Source organism: Bombina bombina, chromosome 10 (assembly GCF_027579735.1).
Source record: "Bombina bombina isolate aBomBom1 chromosome 10, aBomBom1.pri, whole genome shotgun sequence".
NCBI classification, from domain to species: Eukaryota; Metazoa; Chordata; class Amphibia; order Anura; family Bombinatoridae; genus Bombina; species Bombina bombina.
In genome coordinates this window covers 158,122,039-158,145,441 of record NC_069508.1, presented here as the reverse complement: position 1 = coordinate 158,145,441, position 23,403 = coordinate 158,122,039, and the positions used below count along the sequence as shown (strand labels likewise).

At 37.8% G+C, this 23,403-nt stretch overlaps 1 protein-coding gene across 1 annotated transcript; it reads right to left on the bottom strand.

Moving 5' to 3' along the window:
- Positions 1–9,627: 9,627 nt before the first annotated feature.
- Positions 9,628–23,017, bottom strand: TSPAN1 (tetraspanin 1). Its single transcript, XM_053693414.1, has 8 exons — positions 22,902–23,017; positions 17,663–17,727; positions 16,239–16,448; positions 15,418–15,492; positions 14,923–15,021; positions 14,657–14,800; positions 14,185–14,268; positions 9,628–11,097 (listed from the first exon to the last, which is right to left on the bottom strand). The coding sequence occupies exons 2-8, from the start codon at positions 17,717–17,719 to the stop codon at positions 11,032–11,034; spliced, it is 735 nt and encodes a 244-aa protein (XP_053549389.1). The 5' UTR covers positions 17,720–17,727; positions 22,902–23,017; the 3' UTR covers positions 9,628–11,031.
- Between the last annotated feature and the right edge of the window lie 386 nt (positions 23,018–23,403).

Below are 23,403 nucleotides of genomic sequence, written 5' to 3'. Positions count from 1 at the left end.
GTTCGAATAATAGTCCTGGAATGCTCTCTGTATTCCTGCGTCTGATGTAATTATGCCATCTTTACCTTAAATTGCTACTATGGTGTTTGATTTCCTATCCAGTTTAGTGATTCTAGATAATAGCTTCCCTGTGCAGTTCCCGTAACGGTAGTATTTTGCCTGGGAGCGGTTCTGGGCAGTAACTGAAGTCTGTATGAGTTATGTGTCTCTAAGGCCTTTAACCTCTCTATATCTGACTCTATTTTGTTCTGTGGGGTTCCGCAAGTACCGATTCCTGGCGTTTAGTATCTGTCTTAAAAGGAGGTCCCCTCGCAATCTGCGTGTTTTCCTCACTTTAGCTGCATATGCTGTAACCACCCCCCTCAACACTGCCTTCGCTGACTCCCAGAATAAGGGGATATCATTGATATGTTGAGCATTTAGTTCTTTGTAGGCTAACCATTCCCCAATTAGATACTTGCATAGGTTAAGGTCATGGAAAAGGTGTGTGGGGAATCTCCATCTAAATGTCTGCCTATGAGGTGTGTCAGTATCTATGAGTATCGAGACCGGGGCATGATCCGAGATGGTTATCGGGTCTATCTTGACATCTGTTATGCGTGGGCAAAGGGAATTTTTGACCAGGAAATAGTCTATTTGTGACAATGTTGTTTTGGCTGGGTGTAAACAAGTATAGTCTCTGGCTTCTGGATTCCTGTCCCTCCAAATATCCACCAAAGATAGTGTGTTTCTGAAATTTTTAAGTATGCGTGTTTCCCCCTTGGAGCCTTGCCATTGCACTGTTTGTCGTGTGGAGTATTGTGGGTTACAGAACCTATCCGCTGGTGTGTGCGGTGCAATGTTATAGTCCCTCCCCCATCACGATGGGAAGTTCTGAGAACTGTATAAGTTTGGCCTGGAGCCCAGTCAAGAATGCTTTCTTTTCTGTGTGCGGTCCGTATACTCCACACAGCACCATATGTAGACCTCCCGTTTTGATTTTAGCTATGAGGTATCTCCCCTCTGTGTCCGCTACAATTTGTGAGATAGAGTAGTTCAGGCCCTTACAAAAAAGAATTGCCACTCCTCTGGCCCTCTTCCCCTCATACGGGGTGTACAAAACCTCCCCTACCCATCCCTGTTTGAGTTTCTGGTGCTGTTTTTGGAAAAGGTGAGTCTCCTCCAATATAGCTACATCAGTTATTTTAATGTTTAATTGCCTAAAGATAGTTTTCCTTTTTATTGGGGATATAATCCCCCCCACATTCCACGTGGTGAACCTCATTTTGTCCTGATGTGTGTGAGTATCGCGTGTAGTCTAGGTAAGTTGTAAGTAGGATCTTTGGTGTGTATATCATGTATGGGGTACCTTACAATGCTTATCCGTGTGCCCAGGTTTCCCTGATGTTATTGTCCTGCAGGTCCTCTGCCCCTGTTCCCCGGGCCAGCTTCCAAAGGAGAGACGGCTCTGCTCTTTCTCTAATACAAATAAACAGTTAGTGCACAAAACAAATAAAGCATAGAAGCATATGAATGGTCAACAGTGTAGTCCGACCAAATTAGTTGGCTTTTTGAATTGCACACTTTAAACATTAGGCTGTTCCCCTCTCCAGGTGTTTTACTTTATAGTATAAGATAACCTCTAGTTGTATACAGCCCCCCTTACTGCTGTGTTCCTGCTAGTTTCCTGTCCCTTTTCCCTGGAGTATAGTTCAATGTGAAGACTGATTTGCCCTCTCTCTTTTATAAACAGGTAGTTAGCGTATAAAACACAAAGAGCATAAAAAACATATAAATTGAGAACAATAGCCTTAGACTATGTTAAAGAACTTTTTCAATCTTTAAACTGTAAACTTTGGATTGTCCCCTTTCTCAGGAGCTTAACTATTAAGTGCCAATGAAATCTTTAAGTATTTGCAACCCCCCACCCTCACTTTGTAAGGATACAATTGTCCATGGTTATGTCCATAAACATTCGGTACTTCAAATATGTCTGATAACTTCAGGCCCAGCCTGGTTTATGATACAGCATCCTCCTCATTTGCTACTTGCTGCCTTTCTCTTTCTCTTTGAAGGTGTTGCTTGAGTTGCATTGGAGACTCAAAAAACAGTGGTCCCCTTTCCGTGTGCAGTCTCAGTCTTGCCGGAACCAGTAAAGCTGTTCTGCCATGTTAACTAAGCTGCAAATGCACAGGTATAGCTGGTACTTACAAGCTCCCAGACACTTGAGAAGTGTCACAAACGCCTTCTGGAACCTTTAGAGTCGTCCAGCTGCAGAGGTCAGTCAACTCTTAGGTGTACTGGCTGTGTTTCTCTCCCAACAGGACCACAGGTCGTAAATAAGATCTTGGCTTTGGCAGCCTCTTATCCTGTATTGGAGGTGGCCTCACTTGGTAGGCTTAATTACACAGTTATACGGGTGTTAGTAACACACTGTGTAAAAAAATCTCTCCAAATGTGATACAAAATGGATAAAAACAAGTTCGTGGAAACAAAGTCTTAAAAGTGAAAATGACTTTATTTAACAGAACAATGTTTCTCGGTCTTAGGTAACCGTTTCATCAGGTGCATAATAACATTAAAAAAACACGAACTTTTATCGCTGACTTTCGGCATCTATTGGTGCCCATAGCGCATGTGTGGAGGTGTGACCGGACTCTGAGATTCCCATTGGCCCATCTAAGTGGGTGTGTAAATGTTGCTAACGGGTCTCTGTAGTTGCGGTAATGCCGCGCCTCCAATGAGTGGAAGCTATTGTATCCTGTGTGTGTTGCAAAATCTTTGGTATTATTAACCCTATGGGCAATTTTGTAATAGGCCAGTATCCGGATGCAAGTCCACACATGAATTATATATATATATATATATATATATATATATATATATATATATATATATATATATGGCAGTATGTAACAATCATCTCTCATAAGATCACCAGCATATAGGTAAATAATATACTGCAATGTGTCACAAATTCGGCCCTAATACAAATATATATTAGTACACATATTATTAGATTTCAAAATTAAATACAGAAATACAAATTAAAAGTACATGGTGGCCCAGTAATCAAATGGCAAATATAATATGTACATAATAATAACAACAAGCAAAATAAAATGAATTAAAATGCTATACCAAATGAAAACCCTAACCATACTTCCCTTTGCCGTATATACGGTCAAAATGGATGTGAAATTATCTGATAGCAAATTTAGCGTATAATGTTATCTATATGTGATGTTTGGGTTTAAGATGCCTACAACTGATTTGCAGTGCCGTCTATTGTATAATGTGGATGTCATCCCAATATGCGTAGAAAATGCTATGCGGGTTTCAACTCGATGGACGTTAAAAGTCCCTTGCTATCAGCTGTGTGGTGCATCATCTGACATCGTGACATGTCAACAGACCCAATAGACTCAACTCCCTAGTGGATCCTGTAGTAAACTAGTGACAACGCTTAAAAAAAATTCTCTACTTGTGAGAAATTATTTTAAAACAATTTAATAAAAACAATTTATTATTATAATTATAACAATTAATTAATTTATGTCCTAATGTACACAAAAATAAAATACATAAAATGTTGGTAGCTACAAGTTCATGATACTGATTTTTATCTTGCCACCCAAACTATACTATTTCTAAAAACCCTGTAGTTATAATTCATATTAATTTATGTAATGGGGCTATAATATTGTATATTAAGACAAAACTATCACAATACCGGATGGATTTTGATTCAGGGGTTGATAACATGTCCTGTCTCAATGTTGTTAATATATATCTCATTGCTCTTATGACCTATATTTATATTGAACATTGTATTAAAAATTATTCACACTACGTGGCCCATTCAAGTGACAGGGTGATTAAAATATTCCAAAGATATTAATGTTTAGTTCATATTGTCTGCATACAACTCTGAGCTAAGATACCTAAAACCTTAGGTTATTGGATGTCCTAGTGTTATATATAATATTATTATTCATAGATATATACAGGATATAAATGGTATATTTCATAACCTGCTGTTTTTAATGGTTGATTATAATTCATTCAACATATATAACACTGTTCTATTCGGACAGCCCTATAACATGAATTGTTTGTCTCAGATTCTAAAGAACAGGAAAGACACACTACAAATTTAAAATTTAAAAATCAGGCTAGAACTTAATTAAATGCAGCCATATTTATATTCGCATTTAAGCCATAGGGAGACAAGGTCTTGAGTTTCCATATATAAAATGTCTCCCTTTGTCTCAAATGCAGAAATCTATTTCTACCCCATTTGGGGACAATAAACTCTAGAGGGAAAATACTGAAGATTTTTTTATGTTTTTGGCTATATTTCTCTTGTGTTCACCCCATCTTTTTTTGAGGGGTCTGGAGGTCCTTCCCAAGTACTGGACCCCACAAATGCATTCAAGCATATAAACCACAAATGAGGAATCACAAGTGAAATGAGTAGTAGTGTAAAACTTTTCTTTACTTACAAAAGATGCAAACTCTGTTGTTTTGTTGTCTGTGAATGCACAGAGTCCACAATTGGGACGATTACATTTAAAGAAAACAGGTTTCCCTAACACTTTGTTTGTGATTGTACTATTTGCAAGGTTTTTTCTATTTGTATTTGTGCAATATTTCTTCATTACAATTTTGCTGGGTGCAAGTTTACTTTTTAAAGTTGATGCTCTTCTAAAGGTACAATTTGGAATAGACCCTATATTTTCTTTCAGTAGGGGATCCCCTGTCAGTATGTGCCAATATTTATTCAGAATGTTTCTAATTTTCTGATGATTGTTATTATATTGAGTAATGAAACGTACTTCTTTTGATGGTCTTGTATTGTCTTTCACTGGTTTAGCTCCTACTTTGGATTCCCGTGAGACCATTTCTTTATTTGTGTAATTAACAAAGAAATATTCTCTACATTTCTGTCTAGCTTTTAAATAGCTTTCTTCTACCAGAGTATTGGGATACTTCTTCTCTAAGAATCTATTTTTAAGTATTAATGCTTGACTGTCAAATGTGTCTAGGCTGGTACAGTTTCTGCGTATCCTGCAAAACTGATTGTAGGGAATGTTATTTTTCCAGGGTAAATGATGGTTGCTTCTATAGTTCAGATAGCTATTGGCATCAAATGACTTGAAAAAGGTTTTGGTGATTACTTTGCCATCTTTATCCCATTCTAATATTAAATCTAGAAATTCTATACTCTCAGTATCCATCTTGGCTGTGAAACCAATACCCATATCGTTGTCATTAAGACTATTTACAAAGCATTGGGCCTCCAATTTACTGCCCTCCCAGATGAACAGCAGATCATCAATGAAACGACCATAGAAGACCAGACTCGCCCCAAATGTTGATGGGTAGATGTACTGTTCTTCAAACAAACCCATGAATAGATTTGCAAAACTTGGGGCGAATCTGGTCCCCATAGCTGTTCCTTTCGTTTGCAAGAAAAACTTTTCCTGGTATACAAAATAATTGTTCTTGAGAACAAAATTGATACAGTCTAACAAAAAATTCTCTCTGTTTCGCTGGTAAGTAGATGTCTTTTTTGATATAATACTCACTAGTCTATAGTTTCCTAGATCAGCCCTGCTTCCTTTTTAAAAAGTGGCAACACATCTGCTTTACAACAGTCCTGGGGTATTATCAGTGGAGGCTCCTCTATAGGAGCACTTGAGCACGTGAACCCCCTGACCCCTGATGAAAAAAAAGTGAGAAATAAAAAATAAAAAAAAAATTACATTTTTAAACCTTTTTTGCTTATTAAAATAAAAAAATCCTCCAGGCTCCACTGCAGTTTTGAATAAAAAACATTAAAATTGTTATTTTTAAATCTTTAGACTGAAAGTGGAATGGGCTTTTGCCTAATACTTCTATCTATCGCACATGCTTTGCAGTGCGATAGATAGAAGTATAGGCAAAAGCACTTTCCACTTTAAAACTGCATTGCCTTCAGCGCCACCTACAGGCCAGCCCATAGCCTTCCTAACCGCACAGCTCTTAGTGTATGAGTGAGAGCCAGCTGTCACGTGACACTCTCACACTAAGAGCTGACTGCTGTGTGTATGGGAGGAGGCAGGGGCGTAACTACTTACAATCGGGGGGGTTGCCGACCGGGCCCATAGTTGCAGACTGGATAGTTCTCTATTGATATATGAAAGGTTTGTGACGTGTAGACCTTATCTCTGGTAGGATAACTTAGTAAATATTGGGTTAAATTTAAACTCAGATTGCATTGTAATTTGCCACATGAATAGTATATGTTCTGTGTTTCACGTTATGTATTTTCATGGTTTCTTTATTGGTGATAGATGTTTAAACACAATAGTTTTGAATTCCTCTGGTGCTTGGCTCAGACAGACAAAGCAGGAACTAAAGTTTCAGGGGAGCTATAACATGTTTCCCCACGCATGAACGTGAGGCATCAGTGACCGTTAATTTCCCCACGCTGTAAACAAACTGCTATTCCCTACAGCAGAAGCGTGAAAATGGACGTCATTGCCGGGTGGTGACGTCATGGCCAAGGATGAGCTGGGATGAGCTAATGGACAGTGGGAAGGAGATGAGTCGCCTTGGTCGTTACCATGGTGACTTCATTTTATCTCCCTCTTACAGGAAGGCGCGTGGTGCGGGAATGCAGGGAGGTTAAAGTGTCACAAGGACACTGGGGAATGCTGGTTAGAGTTTGCCAAGCCTCCTTAATACATATATATATATATATATATATATATATATATACATACACACAGAACGTTCCAACCACATTATGAAATAGTCCATAAGGTGTAGATAAATATTGTCACTATAAAGGTAGCTCCTAAATAAGTTTGTCCAGTTCTGTTCATATGCAACAAGTTTATATGTCATCAGTACATGGGGCATAATAAAATACAACATTTAAATAAATATATGTGTGTGTGTGTGTAAAATGGGCGGAGCCATCTGAGGGGCGGGGCTAGTGCTCCCCATCTTCAAAAGTCACCAGCCCCCACTGGGTATTATGCTTGAGGATAATGTCTTGAAAAATTAAGAGTAGAGGTTTGTCTATAACAGTACCAAGTTCCCTTAAAACAATTGGGTGTATTCTATCTAGAACTGGAGTTTTATTTACTTTATTATCATTTTTTCTCCTGATATCTTCTAGAGATAACCTAGTTAATGGTATATGCTTGTATGTTCTAGTTTGTTTCAATGTATCTCCTATTGGTTCCTCTCGTGTTCATACTCATGAAAAAAAATTATTTAGTTCACAGATCTTAGTGTGGTGATCTTTCATGAGAATCAATCCAGCACCAAAAAAGTCCACAAGTGGCCACCCACTTCCACCTTCAGCAGCTAACAAATGCCTATGCATACTAAACTGCCCATAGCTTAAATTCTCCCTCATTCTTAGTTATTTTGTGTGTATATCCCATCATTTGTGGCTTAGAATGAGGGACACATGAGGTTGATAGGAGCCCCTCAGAATTTTATGGGTGGAGCTGTGTTGGAAGGGGAGGGATCATGAGTTATTTTAGTGGGCGTTTCTGGGTGTTCTGTGGGTGGAACTAAGGAAAATTCTTTAAAGTGGAACAAACGGCTAAGAAGAAGAGAGCTCAGAATCAAGGACTAGACTGTCCCTCTCAAATAGGGAGAGTTGGGAGGTATGAATATGTATATATAAAATAGTCTCATAGGAATGGGCACTCACAGGGTTTAAAATTATATTTTAAACTCTGAGTGCCCATTCCTATGAGATTATATACCTTGAAATTTTGGATTGCACCCAGGTCATTTGTGGACTATATACGGTGGAATGCTTGGCATTTTACATTGTGTGTGTGTGTGTGTGTGTGTGTGTGTATGTATATGTATATGTATATATATATATATATATATATATATATATATATAGAGAGAGAGAAAATAACTCATTGTGTAGTTCATTTACAAATCTAGACAAGTCAGAATACTTACTTTTCACACAGAAAAACTTCTGAATACATTGTTTCCAATGCAGCAGAGGATTCTAGGTATGATATGGAAATGAGGTTCACAATTACTCACTATTTTACTTTAGCCGTGTGTGTGTGTCTGAGGAATGTTTCCAACACCTTGTTGAACCTATGCCACAAAGAATTAAGGCAGTTCTGAGGGCAAAAGGGGTCCAACCCGGTACTAGCAAGGTGTACCTAATAAAGTGGGGTGTGTGATATATGTCAGCAAACAGATTAAAGGTGTGCGCTAGGAAATGGATATCAAATGCCTCCCTAAAAGAGAATATCCCTACAAAATTGTCTAGAAACATGCAGTATAAAGTTAAAAAAAATATATATATATATATAGAGAGAGAGAGAGCCTGTAGGCCAAAGATATCAGCACTGTAGGTTGTAACAAATATTTATTAAAAAAAATATAATAAAAAAAAAATACTAAAAGGGACGTCTCCCTGTAACAACAGTAAAATAAATTTTCTAGATTAATAAAGCACTTATGTGACATTTATTTTCAATTTAACAGGTCAGAAATGTCTGTTCTGGTAAATAGATATTCTAAATAACTAGATATATATATATATAAAAATAGATATATAGACTCTGAATATATACCTCAATACTGATAGTTGCAGACAAATATATGAAACACAATGTCTCTCCGATGTTAATCAAATGTTACCAGTGTAGATACATTTTTGCTATAGTAGATGTAAATCTCTGTCAAGGCAGAGCGGCTTTTCCAAAAAAAAAAAACACACACAAGCCCGCTGTGTGTTGTACTCAATAGGAGGGGTTATACCTGTATTTTGTAGACGTTCCAGCCAAACACACTTAGTATTGTGTTTTATAAAAAAAAAGTTGTACCTGTGTTTTCGTCAGATGGAAAGGTATACTGCCCTTACATGTAACGGGTGTATTACCCGGTCTTGCAGCGGTGATGTTTTTTTTCCTCCTACTCAGTATCTCTCCTCGAGCGGATAGTGTCATGTGACTCAGCGTCTGACGTCACCAGTTCTTCGTTGCACAGAAGCAGACAGATGGCGATTCCCCATAGGTGATCAGCTGTTCTCAGCTGCTGTGATGGTTTGCCACAAAACGTAAAAACCTGCACTTAGTGCTATGCACGCAGGAGTGGAGTGTGTAGTGGGTATATGTTAACCCTTCCAACTTTAGCTCAAACTTGAATCAGAAACTCCCTTATACACAAATTTAAAACTCAAAGGATAAACTTCAGATTCTGATAAAACGTGAGCCCAGTTCCCAAGTCTTTTCTTTTACCAAAAGACTTGATTTTTCCCTAAGCATGATTGTCTGGGGTTGCTGTGTTCCTTGTTCAGAGAGGAATTGCCTGGTATTTCGCCGCTGGACTGACCGTAATAGGCAGGATCAGACTGATATACTACAGGAAAGTTCTACTCTGTGAAAAGCATTACTGGGCTAAAAAGCTGCACCCAGGTGGTAAATCGCCATAGAACAGGCGAACAATGGTATTGAGCCAGTTGTTCGTTCCTGTGAGACACACATACACACTTTGTTTCAGTATCATAAAACCCTCAGTTTTAAAGGTTTAATTATTTTATTAAACAAACATTTATATATAAATACACATTTTGAAGATCACACATACAAAAAAAAAAAAAATGACTAATTTTGTAGTTTTATTATCTTTCAAAATATTTTATAACAAATGGAAAATAATTTAATGTCAGGTAGAAAAGGGTTAAATGCTTCAAGAATTCTAAACGAAAATAGTGCAAGATACAAAGTATTGTGTTTGATATCAGATGAATTGTCCAACCAGGGTACCTCTACTAAACAGCAAGACATCAGACATGTGCTAAATACCGCAGGACAGTCTTGTTTGTACTAAAATGCATAAAGTTGTGATCTTCAGTTGACGTCATAAAAAGGTTAAGCCCCCTCTGTACAGTAACTGTTCTGCTGAATGTGAGAAACTAGACACTCAGTGTAAGTGGATTGTAGCAGTAAAAAAGGGATTAAACCAAACATGCAGTGTACAAAATAATGAATTTGCCCTCAAGCTTCTGAAGAGACAGCCTGCATCCCTTTTGTAATACACAATCCAGGAGCATACAGCAGTAGGCGAGGTTCTTACATACAGTGAGGGCCAATGCTATTAGTCTGAACTCTACACACGCTCGCAGGGTTAAAGCGTTTGACCAAAGCCTGCTGCTTTATCCTCCAGTTACAGAGCTATAGCAATGACTGAGGGATAGTATATAAAAAGAAACTTTTTAATAAAGAAAAGCAACTTTTTGGTTATGATGTTTTATAGTAAAAAGCCAATGACTTTGACAAACATTCCCTGCAGGCACCTGCACAAGACTAGCCCTGAGCCTGCAGATACCACTGGTAGCATCACAGATTATATTCCTAAAGAGAGAAACGTCTTCAGTCATTAAACATACTGAGAAGGAAGAGGAGATGTTCCAGACCCGCTTTATATCCTGCATCCTTCTGTTACAATCGCTTCTTCACACTTTATGTTACAGAATCAAACACTTCTTTCCTCCGATACATGAAAATCAATTAAATATACAAGGTAAGTTTTGGCACTGAGATTTAGACCAAAATAAAAAAAAAAAAAAAAAAAAAAAAATAATTATAGAGAGATGACACAAAGCGTCATTGGTCATCCTACAAAAGAGACTTCAGATAATGAGCCTGTTTAGATATCTGATTTAGCATCTGAATGCCATAACTGGTACAACTAAACTTGGAAATTCTAAAAAGTAAACCAAGCCTGTCAGCTATTGGATGATTAATAAACTCCACTGGCCAATAGTCTGTCTCATTTTAAAATACAGCTTCCAACTAAAACTTTTTTTTAAGTTTTTGAAGATCAATATTGTTTATAACTTTTTATTAATAATTTATATCCAGACAGAGTCCATTTAAGAAGGGTAATTGTAAGCTCCATGCTGAGCCCAGTTGTAATCATATTGCACCAAGTTCAGTCCTTTGTGTTGAAATGCCAGTTCACACCAAGCACAGGTATCAAAACTACTGTACAGAAATCTTCCTCCAGTTAGTGAATGCTATTGCCTTTGTCTAGTTGACAGTAGAGGTACATAGACACCACCATTGCAGCCAGCTGAAAAAAAATAAATCATAAAGACATGAACAAAAACAAGGAACTTCTAAAGCAAAAACTGGTCACTGTTTTTCTGGTGTTAACAGGAAAGGGATAGATGGTTGAGCATGTCTGGGGAATATTATATTTTTATGTATTTATATTAGTAGACCATACTTAATAAGCTTAAGGAAGGCAGAGCTATTGTTTGGTTTCTACACATGCGTAAATAAAGTAAAGACCATCTTGTGTATCTATAGCACTACATTAGACATTGCAGACATCCCAACTCTCCCTGAAGTTCAGGGAGTCTCCCTGATGCCAGCAAATGGAATGCAATCTCCCTGAAACTCCAAGTACTATGATCCAATGTGGCCCAAATCCTGAAAAGTGTTTCTTTAAGGAATGCCTTTAGTTCCTGGGACGTTATAGAACCCTCAAAGCCTGCATCAGTAACCAAAAAGCCTCCACTGATTTTAATAAAATAAAACACAAATACTACCTTATTTACTGCACGTAATTAAACTTCGTATTCTAAAATATTTGAGCACTCAACAAGCGTACGATCACTGGAAAATAGGTTTGTTGTATGTGGTTGTGCAATAAAGCTACTTTTTTATGTGACTTTAGTGGGAAGCTATTTTAATGAAAAGTCTATCTTATTTAGGGTTTCAAGGTGTCCAATATATAACTGGGAGGGGGAGGGGGGGTGGAGGCGCAGTAGCGGGAGAAGCCACCTCCCTGAAATGAGTTTTTGCAGGTTGGGATGTCTGACATTGGTGCTTTAGAGAAATGTTGCATGACAGATTCGTGTGAGCCTGTAGATATCTGGGAGGAGAAAAATGCTCTACCTAAATGTAAAAAAATTGAACCAGATGAGGAGGACCATGGGACCACAGTGGCATGTGAGAGCTGAGAGTGCAGATTCTGACTTTAGTGTATATATATATATATATATATTCTCTTTATATGCACACTGAGGCACCACCAGCATGTGAAAGAGAACAGTGCACGTGTATGTCGCCCCCCAGAGTTCATGCTATTGAATTTTTTTATTTTTATTTTTAATACACATTTGTTTAATTTGTTCTGCATTTTTTCCACTCTGCTGAACTAAATTGAGATTACCGACTATGCATTTAGACCAGTGGTTTTCAAACCTGTCCTCAGGACTCCTTCATAGGCCAGGATATTGAGAATATCTAAGCTAGATCACAGGTGAAATTATCAACTGATTTTATCTGCTCTCATCCAAGGTAATCTTCAAAATCTGTCCGGCTGGGGGAGGTCTGGGGACAGGCTTGAAAACCCAATGACTTAAGACTGTACTAGATGAGTTATGGGCAGCATCATTTCATTCTTGGATCCAAGCAGCACAATATCTCATGCTAGCCCTGACACACCACTGTCTTTTAAAAGCTTTAAAATTATAGGATGTTTACTGTATAATTTTCCCCAATTAAGCAAGGAGACACTACTATTAGGTCACCCGCCTATGGGAACATCCAGGCAGTAGGTGTGTTACCCTGTACAGGAGGATGCAAGAGCAGTGACAAAGGCCACATAATAAAAAAGGTGCCCATCGCTTCAGTAATGATTAAAGGAACACTGAACCCACATTTTTTCTCTTTTGGGATTCAGATAGAGCATGACATTTTAAGCAATTTTTTAATTTACTCCTATTATCAACATTTTCTTGGTATCTTTATTTGAAATGCAATAATGTGAGATCAGATGTCAGCCCATTTTTGGTGAACAACCTGGGTTGTTCTTGCCAATTGGTGGATAAATTCATCCACCAATAAAAAAAAAAAAAAGTGCTGTCCATAGTACTGAGAAAAAAAAAAGCTTAGATGCCTTCATTTTCAAATAAAGATAGCAAGAGAATGAAGAAAAAGTGATTATTGTAGTAAATTAGAAAGTTGCTTAAAATTGCATGCTCTGAAACACGAAAGAAAAAAAAAATTTGGGTTCAGTGTCCCTTTAAGTTACCACACGTCCATATTATCTATAGAACACAAATTTGCAATGTTTGTATTGCATGACAGAAGGGAAAGCAGCTACTCATTTCCCTTTTTCCGACCTGCACCATTTAAGGCACACTTACCCCCTTATGGCAGGAAGAGGGTGTATTAAACACACAACAGGTTGTGGTTTTAGGTGCTGCGAGATAAAGCAAACATCGAACCACCCAGATAAATCAGTCACAAAAGATTTAAAAATCAAGGATATTACCCACCAATACAAACCCAGTCTCAAAAATTCCTAGATTATTAAGTAAAATGGATAACATTATCCATTTGTAAGAACACTAGATGGCAGCACTTTGTCTTGCCATGTAGAGCTCCAGACATCTACCTAGGTTTCTCAAACACAAAAATATGAGAACTAAGAAAATTTGATAATAGAAGTAAATTGGAAACTCTTTAAAATGGTATGCTCTGAATCACAAAACATTTTTGTGTTTCACAGTTTTATTTAAACATCTAGTAGCTACAAGTTTGAAAGCAACAACAACTAATGTATATCCACATGTATCAAATGAAATGTCACTGTGCAAACACTCCACTGGGGAGACTCTATACAATAAGACTGATTTTGTGAGTTCCCTAATGACAAGGATGTGGGCTTATCACTGAGTGAATCGTGCTGTTAAACCCCCCCCCCCAAAAAAAAACCCAAAACACAACAACATCTACCATGATACTATCAAATACAATACAATATGATAGCAGCCATTTCTCGGCTCACGTCACGTGAACCATATAAAGTGCATGAATCTGACTGCCAGGGAAAACTAGTGCACTATTGCAAAGTCCAGGGGAATCTCCACAATGGTAGCACCTTAGGAAACCTCTTCCAGGCATAGTTTAAAAATAATTGAAAGTTAAAAGGGAAGGTGGAATCTTGACATTTGATGAGGTCACAGTGAAGCAGACATTTGATGTGACTTCCCAATGATTATATAATGAGGAAAGTCACCTCTTGTATTTTGTATGTTCAGACCATTTTAGGAAAACGTGGCTGGCTGACTGCAGGTTCTGATCCTACCAAGACACCAGAATTTTGTCTAAGTCAAATCTACAAAAGACAAAGTTAGCTACTTACCTCCAGTGCACAGATTCCAGCTGCAACACCTCCCACTATAGCTGCATTCTGTTTTATAAGTGCCAACAGCGACGTAAAACAACCCTGGGGGGGGGACGACAAACAAATCATTAACTAACAGGAGACTTAAGGAACAACAACATTTATAGTGTAATAATGAGGACCTGGTTGTGTGATAATTTACCCAAGAGTTACAAGCTGTCACCACTGGCACTAGCTAGTCTAGGCCCAGTTCAATACTGAAAATCTACCAACTGTTTTCATGTTTAGGATTGTCCCTACTGGGAAAGTAGCAGAGGTTGTATTTACTTTTTCAGCAGGAGAGAAAAAAAAACAAAAAACAAAAAAAAAAACCCTACATGGTTCTATATTTAGAAAACTACAAGACATTAGGTCAGTTTATTGCTATACAAGGAACTGATGTGCAGGATAACTGACAAGACATAGGATAAAACATGTAGGATGACTGTACCTCAACGTTGGCGGTTTTTGCAGCCGCTTGAGAACACACGGCTGATGTATTGGAGTTGCAGCAGTATGATGGGTACATGCGTGTCTGGTTCAAGTAATAGGAACCGTCAAAGTCACTGTACCCAGTGAAGCCACAGCACTTGAACTGGAAGGAGGAGGGAAAAAAAAAAAAAAAAAAAAAAAAAAAAAAAAAAAAAGTCAGAGAAGGGAAGAAGGCTGGCAATTATATAAAAAAAAAAAACACACAAGGCTTGGAATTGTCCTTACATCATGCATGGTCATATTCCAGGATCTGGTCACATCGTCTTTCCTTCCGTAGTCATTCTTTAAGACCGGCGCCAGGAGAGGCTGAAGGATGCTTTCTGCCTGAAGGATGGAGAGTGTAGAAAACAGATTTATTCATATTATGTTACTGATGGATATAATATAACACATGTGCTGGTATCTTCCATGCCCGACAGTACACACAATGCAGTACCCCTGAATCTTGGTATCTGAATGAGAATTAAAGCCGAGAAGAGTTTTTCAAAACAGTAAATGTTTAAATAATTACAGACTGGCTACTCAAGGTGTGGCTTTGGCAGTGCCACTTATTGCTACTCTATAGAAACCCTCATTAATGTGAGGTCTTTTGTGATGTGAAATGGTTGGTTATAAACTTTATGGGGATAGATAGAGATATATATAGATCTATCTATAATAAAAATGTGCAAGACAATGAAGAGTTGTCTGCCGCTTGGGCAACAAACTAAATATTCTTACCAAATTGGAATAAACCAAAGCGACAACAGCACCAGCTATCTCCGCAATGAAGATAATCAGTATTATGGAGAAAAACTGAAAATGAATAAAAAAAAAAAAAAAAAAAAAATGTATTAGGTTCTATATTTATACAGAATATATAAAAACCTAGCAGTTAGACAACAACCTGTGACAAAACATATTAGCTGATGTTCTACTTATGAATTGATTTCTAAAAGATTAAAAATTAGTTTTTTCCCCCCCTTTAAATAGAAGTGTATATGGAAAAATATTTTTTTATTATAATAGTTGAACTGAAAAACATCCTGAGAGTTTGTGTTAAATATATGTACAATGTTGCAGGAAAACAAAACAAAAAAAACCCCACAAGTGCGTTGTTATATTAGGAGAGCAGATTTTGGCAATAAAGTATCACATCTATATCTAGATAATCACTGGGGATTCAGACAAAATACATTTAGGATTTGGAACAAAGTCGGTGATATCTTAGCCAAAAGCAAAACTACAAAATATTTTGCATAGAAAGGGAGGTTTAATTTATGAATCCCTCACCAATAGAGGTGACAAAGACAAATACTGTGGAGCACTTCAAGAATGCCTGGGATAAACATAAGGCTATCCTACATACTGACTAATGCCTGCGATAAGCATAAGGCTTTCCTACATACTGATTAATGCCTGCGATAAGCACAGGGCTCTGCTCACTCATTCCATTTTGTAGCCTCTGTTAAAATTGATTTGACACAGAACATTAGCAGCTGCCAGCTACCTATGTATTGATCTACCTAATACATATGAACAGGAAAGTATCAGCCACTTACTATCAGTAGGAGGCACTTGCTTTCTTTCTGAGCCCCACAGCAACCGAGGAAGCCCAAGATAACAAGAAGTGAACCAATGGCGATCAGGAAGTACCCAACGTTTACAAACTGGACAGCGGCATCAGCAGATATTGAACCAAATATATTTAAGAAGGATTTACTGTCCACAGCCACCCAGATTCCAATACCCAGCAGTGTTCCTCCACCGAGCTGTGTAGGGAGAAGAAAAGATTGGATTGTTATGTCACCATCTGTAGTTAAATTATATTTGGATGGGGGGGGTGTAAGAACAGAGAAATAATAACTTTTACTTAATATCAGACATGTTTCACTGTAGAGTTGGACGTCCTGGTGTATTATAGGCTGATGCATAAGTTGCGTTGTTATCAGACAAGTAAAACACTAGCTGTAGGATGTGCCACACCTGGTAATGTTTAGTTATGTGCAACTGTGAGTTTTGTTCTGCCCTCTCTCTTTATTTATATAGAATAGGCCAGCAGTCTCCTATGACTAGTGTTACATACATTGTGTTCAGGATATAGTGAGACTGGGGGAAACTGGCATCAGCCAGTGTTTGTATAAAGATATAGTCCAAGTGAGACAGGCACTTCTACTCATCTGGTCACAGCCAGGGAATAAACCTCTAATGAGGAAGCAAGATGAGCACACAGGGGACAGTGAAGCAGTAAATAAGTGAAACCTACTGGTGATCAACCTCCCATCACAAACATATGTGGCTGGCATTAGCAGGTAATGTGTGGTAGGGCTTAGGGTTAACCCCTCAGTTGTGTGGAGGAGGCACCAGTGCCCTTTTATTGGGCAGCCAAGAAAATATCAAGTGTCACTGGTGCACTGGCAGAGGGTTAGCCCCTTTATGACCAGAATATGCTGCAACATAATGAAATTAAAGCATTGCCACTGCTCTGGCTTAAAAAGGGACATGAAATGCAAATATTTTTTCCTTTTCAGGATTCAAAAAGAGCATACCATTTTACTTCATTCTCTTGGTATCCTTTGTTGAAAAGCATATCTAGATAGGCTCAGGAGCTAGCTGAACTTGTATGACCATTTTCATTGGCTTACAAAATGTGTTCAGATAGCTCCCAAGAGTGCATTGCTTCATTAAAAAAAACAAAAAAACCCCACAAAATAAAATTGATAACAGAAGTAAATTGGAAAGTTGTTTGAAATGTATTATCTATCTGAAGCATGAAAGAAACTGAGGATTTCAGGACCATTTAAAAGTTAATATGACTGAGTTTGTATCATACAGACCCCACATGATAATGCCATGATGTGTGTAATTACTACAGTTACCTTTAATAACAGTGTGGATCACAAGATCCATAATGTGCTATTAATCAAATCGTTAAGGGATGCTTTAGCATTTGAGCAGTAGATGATGGAAAGTCTTCAATACTTACAAATATAAGAGTGTTGAATAAAATCATCATCACTTTGATAAAGGAGTAGCAACCCATCGTGCCAACTGGAAAGAAAAGGAAAATAAGTTAAAGCCCCAGCACTGCTGTTACAGAACAAATGCACTTTATTTACTGCAGGAAAATAGCAAGAAGGGAATGAATGATCTGTACTTGCTATTTATTTTTTTAATAATATTATTTATAATACCTGCAACTATTGTGTCCTTGATCATATTCTCATGTGATTTAGTGCTAATTATTATTCAGCAAGTGATAGTTAATAACCCAGTAGGTCACAGGCTGCAGCAAGGCTAATACTTATAAAGCATCTCAGTTATTAGTGATGACCACTGTCTAATTCATATTTCTGCAACAAGTGAGGTCAAGAGACCAGGCAAAGTCATATTAGAGTCCATTTATTTCAATACAAACTAAGGTGCATAGTTTCTCCCTGTACCAACCTGTATCATATACACAAAACCAGAACCCAGATCATTCTTAGCCAACCTCAGCAAAATGGTGAGAAAAAAAAAAAAAAAAAAAGTTGGCCATGATTTGCCAATTTATGTTAAAATACTTTTTATTTTGGTGCTTAGTAAGAAATATCATATACATTCTATCTTCGTATTGGAGGGATACAGTTTCAGTGTTACAGTGCCATTTGCAGACTAAAATGCTGCATGCCTTTGTGAGTCTTATTTAAAACAGATGCAGATCGTCAGGCGGATAGTCTATCAGAGTCCAGTGTCACGAACACCCACCCAGTGGACACGAATGCCCAAAATACAGTAACAAATTCTCCCCCACTGGAGAAGGCCCCGCTTCTCATATATATATATATATATATATATATATATATATATATATATATATATATATATATCTCCAAGACTTTTCAATTTTGTAAGAAAAATAAACAAGCAAACAACGCTAACCAAAAGAATAGTGGTCCTCATCCGAGTCTAATCTATTCAACTGGTGTAATGTAATTACCGTAGTTCACAAGCAATGAAAAATAGACCAAAGAGAGAACGCAACGTTCCCATAGTCATTTTAGCTTCGGTCTGATAGTCAACTTATGGAGAGTTCTACATAATCCAATAGAACCATGTCTTATGGAATTGGTCAGTGTCTCCCTGAATCCAAGCTACTCTGACATAGTATATGTATCTTATCTAAGACTTCCTGCCAGGCAGGACCCACCTTCCAGTGTCTTGCTATGCATACTCTGGTAACTGTGGATAAAATCTTAATGAACCTGTTAATTCTGGTATCGAATTGGTTAAGTGTTTGATTCATAAGTGCCTGAGCAATGGTGAGAGTCACAGGTTCATCAAGTACCCTACTTAGTAGCTTATTTAGTTGGTTCCAGGTGTCTCATCCCCCTACAATCCCACTACGTGCCTAGATGAACCATATTCTCCACATCCTCTATAACAGAGTTTGAATTTAGTTAGAGAGAATTTACTTCTATGAGCTAAGTTGTTTCATTCTCTTGGTATCATTTGTTGAAGGAGCAGCAATGTACTACAGGTTTCTAACTGAACAGATGGGTCAGCCAATGACAATCAGCATTTATATGTAGCCACCAATCAGCAGCTAGAACCTAGGTTAACCTTTCAGCAACAGATAAGAGAAAGAAGCAAATTAAATAAGAGGCAAATTGGAAAATTGTATGCTCTATCTAAATCATGAAAGAAAATGTTGGGTTTCATGTCCCTTTAAGGTTTCAAAAGGTAACCTCTCTAAATGGCAGATAACAGAGGCAAAATAAACCAGAAAAGGCAGAGCCCATTGGGACATTTGTCCTTATGTGCAAGAGTCTCAGTGCTTCAGCCATTTGAACCCTTCTGGTTGAGCTATTGATCATATTTGACTCAGTTTCAAGTCATTGCAGGAAACCATCACACAGAATAGTTAAGAACATTTACAGATCTTGACAAAAAAAAAAAAAAAAAAATTTAAGAGTCATAGTGTGTGAAAGTCCATTTCATGTTCCTAATGTTCAGTGACGACTTTTCTGCTGGGAAATCATACATACACATGAACACACTTTATACAATGTGCATATGAAAGAGCTTTAAAAATAACTTGTCATGCAAAACAAATACTGTATTTATAGCTATTAGTTGAAAACAATGGTAAGTGCGTGTATTATGCCTAGGGACAGATTGATTACTAGCTGGATAATTTTCTGGTAGACTGTCCCTTTAACTCCATACATGAGCTCTATGGTAACTTTAGCTGCTTCTACCCGCTATAGCACACCCTACTTCAGAGGTCTTAATGGTAGGTACCCCTTAGGCAGTGTGTGCCAGAAAAGGGGGGGGGGGTTATAGCTGAGTCATGAAAAGGGAGCTAGAGCTGGTCAACAGGATAAGATCACAGTGACCCCACACAGACAAGGCAATGTCCCCTGCATGGGGTAGGGGAATGCAAGTGCTACAGTTGGAAGGAGGTGCAGGATCTGTAGAACCTGCTACATATAAGCAACGTGTCCCTTTCACTCTCTCTGGGTTTCAGTACAGCTGTTTCAGTGTCTGGCTGGGGGGTGCCTGAACCCACAACCTCAGCTGGTCCAGTAATGTATGGGCAGAGATCCCAAGAGCAGTGCTGCTTAAGGGTCAGACTTAGTATTTACACCCAGACAGTGGTTAAAGTTTAAGTAAACATAGAAAATAAAGAATAATAAAATAAATATATATCCTATGATGGGGGAAATTTTTCCAAGTGTGTTGGATTCTAAATATAAATAACTTATAACTGCTAGGATTGATTTGATGTAAATATATGCTAATGGGCATGGCCAGTATATTTCCAGCCCAAGAAAAGAGACAACCCCAGTCAGACTTGGTACAGGTGTGAGCCTTGTGTGATGTAGCTAGAGCAGTGTTTTTCAACTAGTGTGCCGTGAGAGATCCTTAGGTGTGCCGCGGCAGACTGACAACAGTGTGACATATTTTTTAAACTTTGCTTGTTTTTTACTCCCAGTGCAGGGGTAGTTTGTAGGAGGCATGGCATAACAGCACAATACATACAGTATGTGTATATATATATATATATATATATATATATATACTGTATTAGGCTACAATGTGTGATTTTTTTAAAGTTTTGGGATGGTGGTGTGCCACAGGATTTTTTAATGTAAAAAAAGTGTGCCACGGCAAAAAAAAAAAAAAAAAAAAAAAAAAAAGTTAAAAATCACTGGGCTAGAGAACCATCTGTCTACTGGTAAAAAAAAAAAAAAAAAAAAAAAAAAAACTCCTCTAGTGTTGTGGGCACCTTGTTGGGGTGTTTTTTTTTTTTAAGCAGATATGTTTCTGGGTGGGGACCCCCTGCCCTCACACCACCTTTGTTTTTATGCTTGTGTGGGTTTGTCTATCCACCAATAGAAGCAAGGGAGTTTCCCTTACTAGCCACTGAACACTTGACATCACAGCAAACATTTCCTTTATAGTTTGAATAAGTGCACCTTTAACCCCTTAAGGACCAGCAACATACCCTGTATGTCGCTGGCCTTTTTTTGGGACTTGATTGCTTTATAGCACGGTCTTGCCACCAGCGTTAAGACTGCTCTATTCCACAAAGCCTTCTGGAGGGAGGGTATTAATAGCGTGTTCTTGCTAGACTTGTGCTATTATGTCCTGAAAAAACCCTTAACGACCAGTGACATACAGGGTGCATTGTGGTCATTAAGGGGTTAATCTTTTTATCCATCATTAACATCTTTAGTGTCCCGTTACACATAATGTTTACATATTAGATCATCACATTACAAGAGACCTGCCTGTATGTAAAGTAAAGGTTTTAAACATTTACAATGAATTTAATAAAATTTGCATTGTTTTGCAATCGTAGGTCACACTTAAATATTGTTTCACATCCTTTGTCATGGCCAATCAGGAAAACATAAATGAGCCCCTGCAACTTTCATTGGAAGCATGTAGGAGGGTCAGCGTTATATGTTCCACAGCATACACTGTTGCCACGGGGGGTAATTATAGTAAAAGCAAAGTTTATATTTTTAAATTAAACTTTATGGGGGTGCAATTTTGAGTTTAAAAGGGACAGGAAACACCCACAATTTTCTTTCAAGATATAGATAAAAGATACAATGTTAAACAAATTTCCAATTTACTTCTATAATCAAATTTGCTTCAGTCTCTTGTTATCCTTTGCTGAAGGAGCAGCATTGCAGTACTGAGAGTTAGCCAATCACAAGAGACTAATATTTGCAGGCACCAATCAGCTAGCTCCTGCTAGTGTAGGATATGTGCATATACTTTTTCAACAAGGGATATGAAGAGAACAAAGCATAATTGGAGGGGGAAGAAGCAAATTTAAATGGAGCGTTTTTATAGACGTGAGATTTTTCTGTATTTCTTTAAATGGAGCCAGATCTAGTTTTGCATCTGCTAAACTCAGAGAGATGGCCTGAAATTCCTAACCCACTACTTGTTCTTGAATAAGAATAATCTGATATACCCACAGCTACTTATTTACAGGTCAGATTATGCTTCTGGGAACAGCTGCACTATGGCATTAAACAAAAAAACCTTTTAGCGTAACCCCTTTCGTTCCACAGAGCAGTAGCTGGTACTTAACTCCTTGCAGGCAACAGGATAAACACAACACATTCTAATAATGTCACTTCAGAATAAAGTCTGAATTCTGTGACCTTACATAGGCAAATAGGTTGTCAGGTAATGTCAGCCTATATATTCCTAATAGAACGATTAGTTTAGATATAAGGTGCAGACATATGACCAGTTTCCCCACAGACTGAAATCCTCTTATCCAAACAAACTGCAGCTGTAGCCTTATTGTCTGTTAGCCCAGTAACTGGCTTTACACCCCCCCCCCCCTTTCCACCTGAAACCACACACTGCCCCCCACCTGACAATACATCTAAACCATTTAGATGTGTAAAACAAACAGTTACACAGGAAAACCTTTTAATGACAAAATAGTACTACATGGTATAATAAAATTAAGAAAGAAGCTCAGAAAAACAGAAAAGTAAAATATAGGCAAAACAAGGGTTTACTGACAGCTTGGCACATACATTATATATATATATATAGTAATAATTTCCAGCACAAATTTTAGAACATTATGCTTAATTAGAAATGGATTTATATATCTGGGATTACAACACCAAACACATATTATAACATTTGCCAATACAGTTCCATTAAAATAAAGTACCAAAAACAGAGCAGATATATAAACTTACTGTATAAGTGGTATCCTGAGACACAAACTGATAAATCTGCAAAGAAAGAAAAACTTGTGCTGACCCCAAAGCAAATCCACCTGTTTGTGAGATCACCTGCCCTGTCTGTGCTTTTATTAACAGGTGATGCTCCAGCCTAGCAGGCTGCACTAATGGGAGGAGGCTCAGCCAATCACATCCCTCCTGTGCTTCAGGTAACTAGCACCTGCACACGCCCCCTGCTGGAGCCATTTAGCATCTCTAAGGGAATTAATGTTGCTCATATATAACACTCCCATATTGCAACAGGTGAATTTAAAATTGGAGTGAAATGACACAACGTTACCAGGAAGTGAGGTTCCATTACCTTTTGTTAGCTCATGGAAGCTTTTTTTTTTTAGTTTATGTTAGATAGAGCAATGTGACAGAAACTTGCAAGGAAAGGTCATGAAATCCAACAATAACACCAATAATTTTATTAGGTTATATATCTCCTGGCACTTCCTGCTGTCTTTGTTTTACA

What these genes read in the sequence shown, in the direction of transcription:
- TSPAN1 (XM_053693414.1), bottom strand. Translation starts at nt 17,719, where the DNA reads ATGGGTTGCTACTCCTTTATCAAAGTGATGATGATTTTATTCAACACT. An exon ending in GCAAGTGCCTCCTACTGATA is followed by an intron (nt 15,493 to 16,238) that starts GTAAGTGGCTGA and finishes ATTCATTTTCAG; the next exon opens with TTTTTCTCCATAATACTGAT. An exon ending in GGAATATGACCATGCATGAT is followed by an intron (nt 14,801 to 14,922) that starts GTAAGGACAATT and finishes TCCTCCTTCCAG; the next exon opens with TTCAAGTGCTGTGGCTTCAC.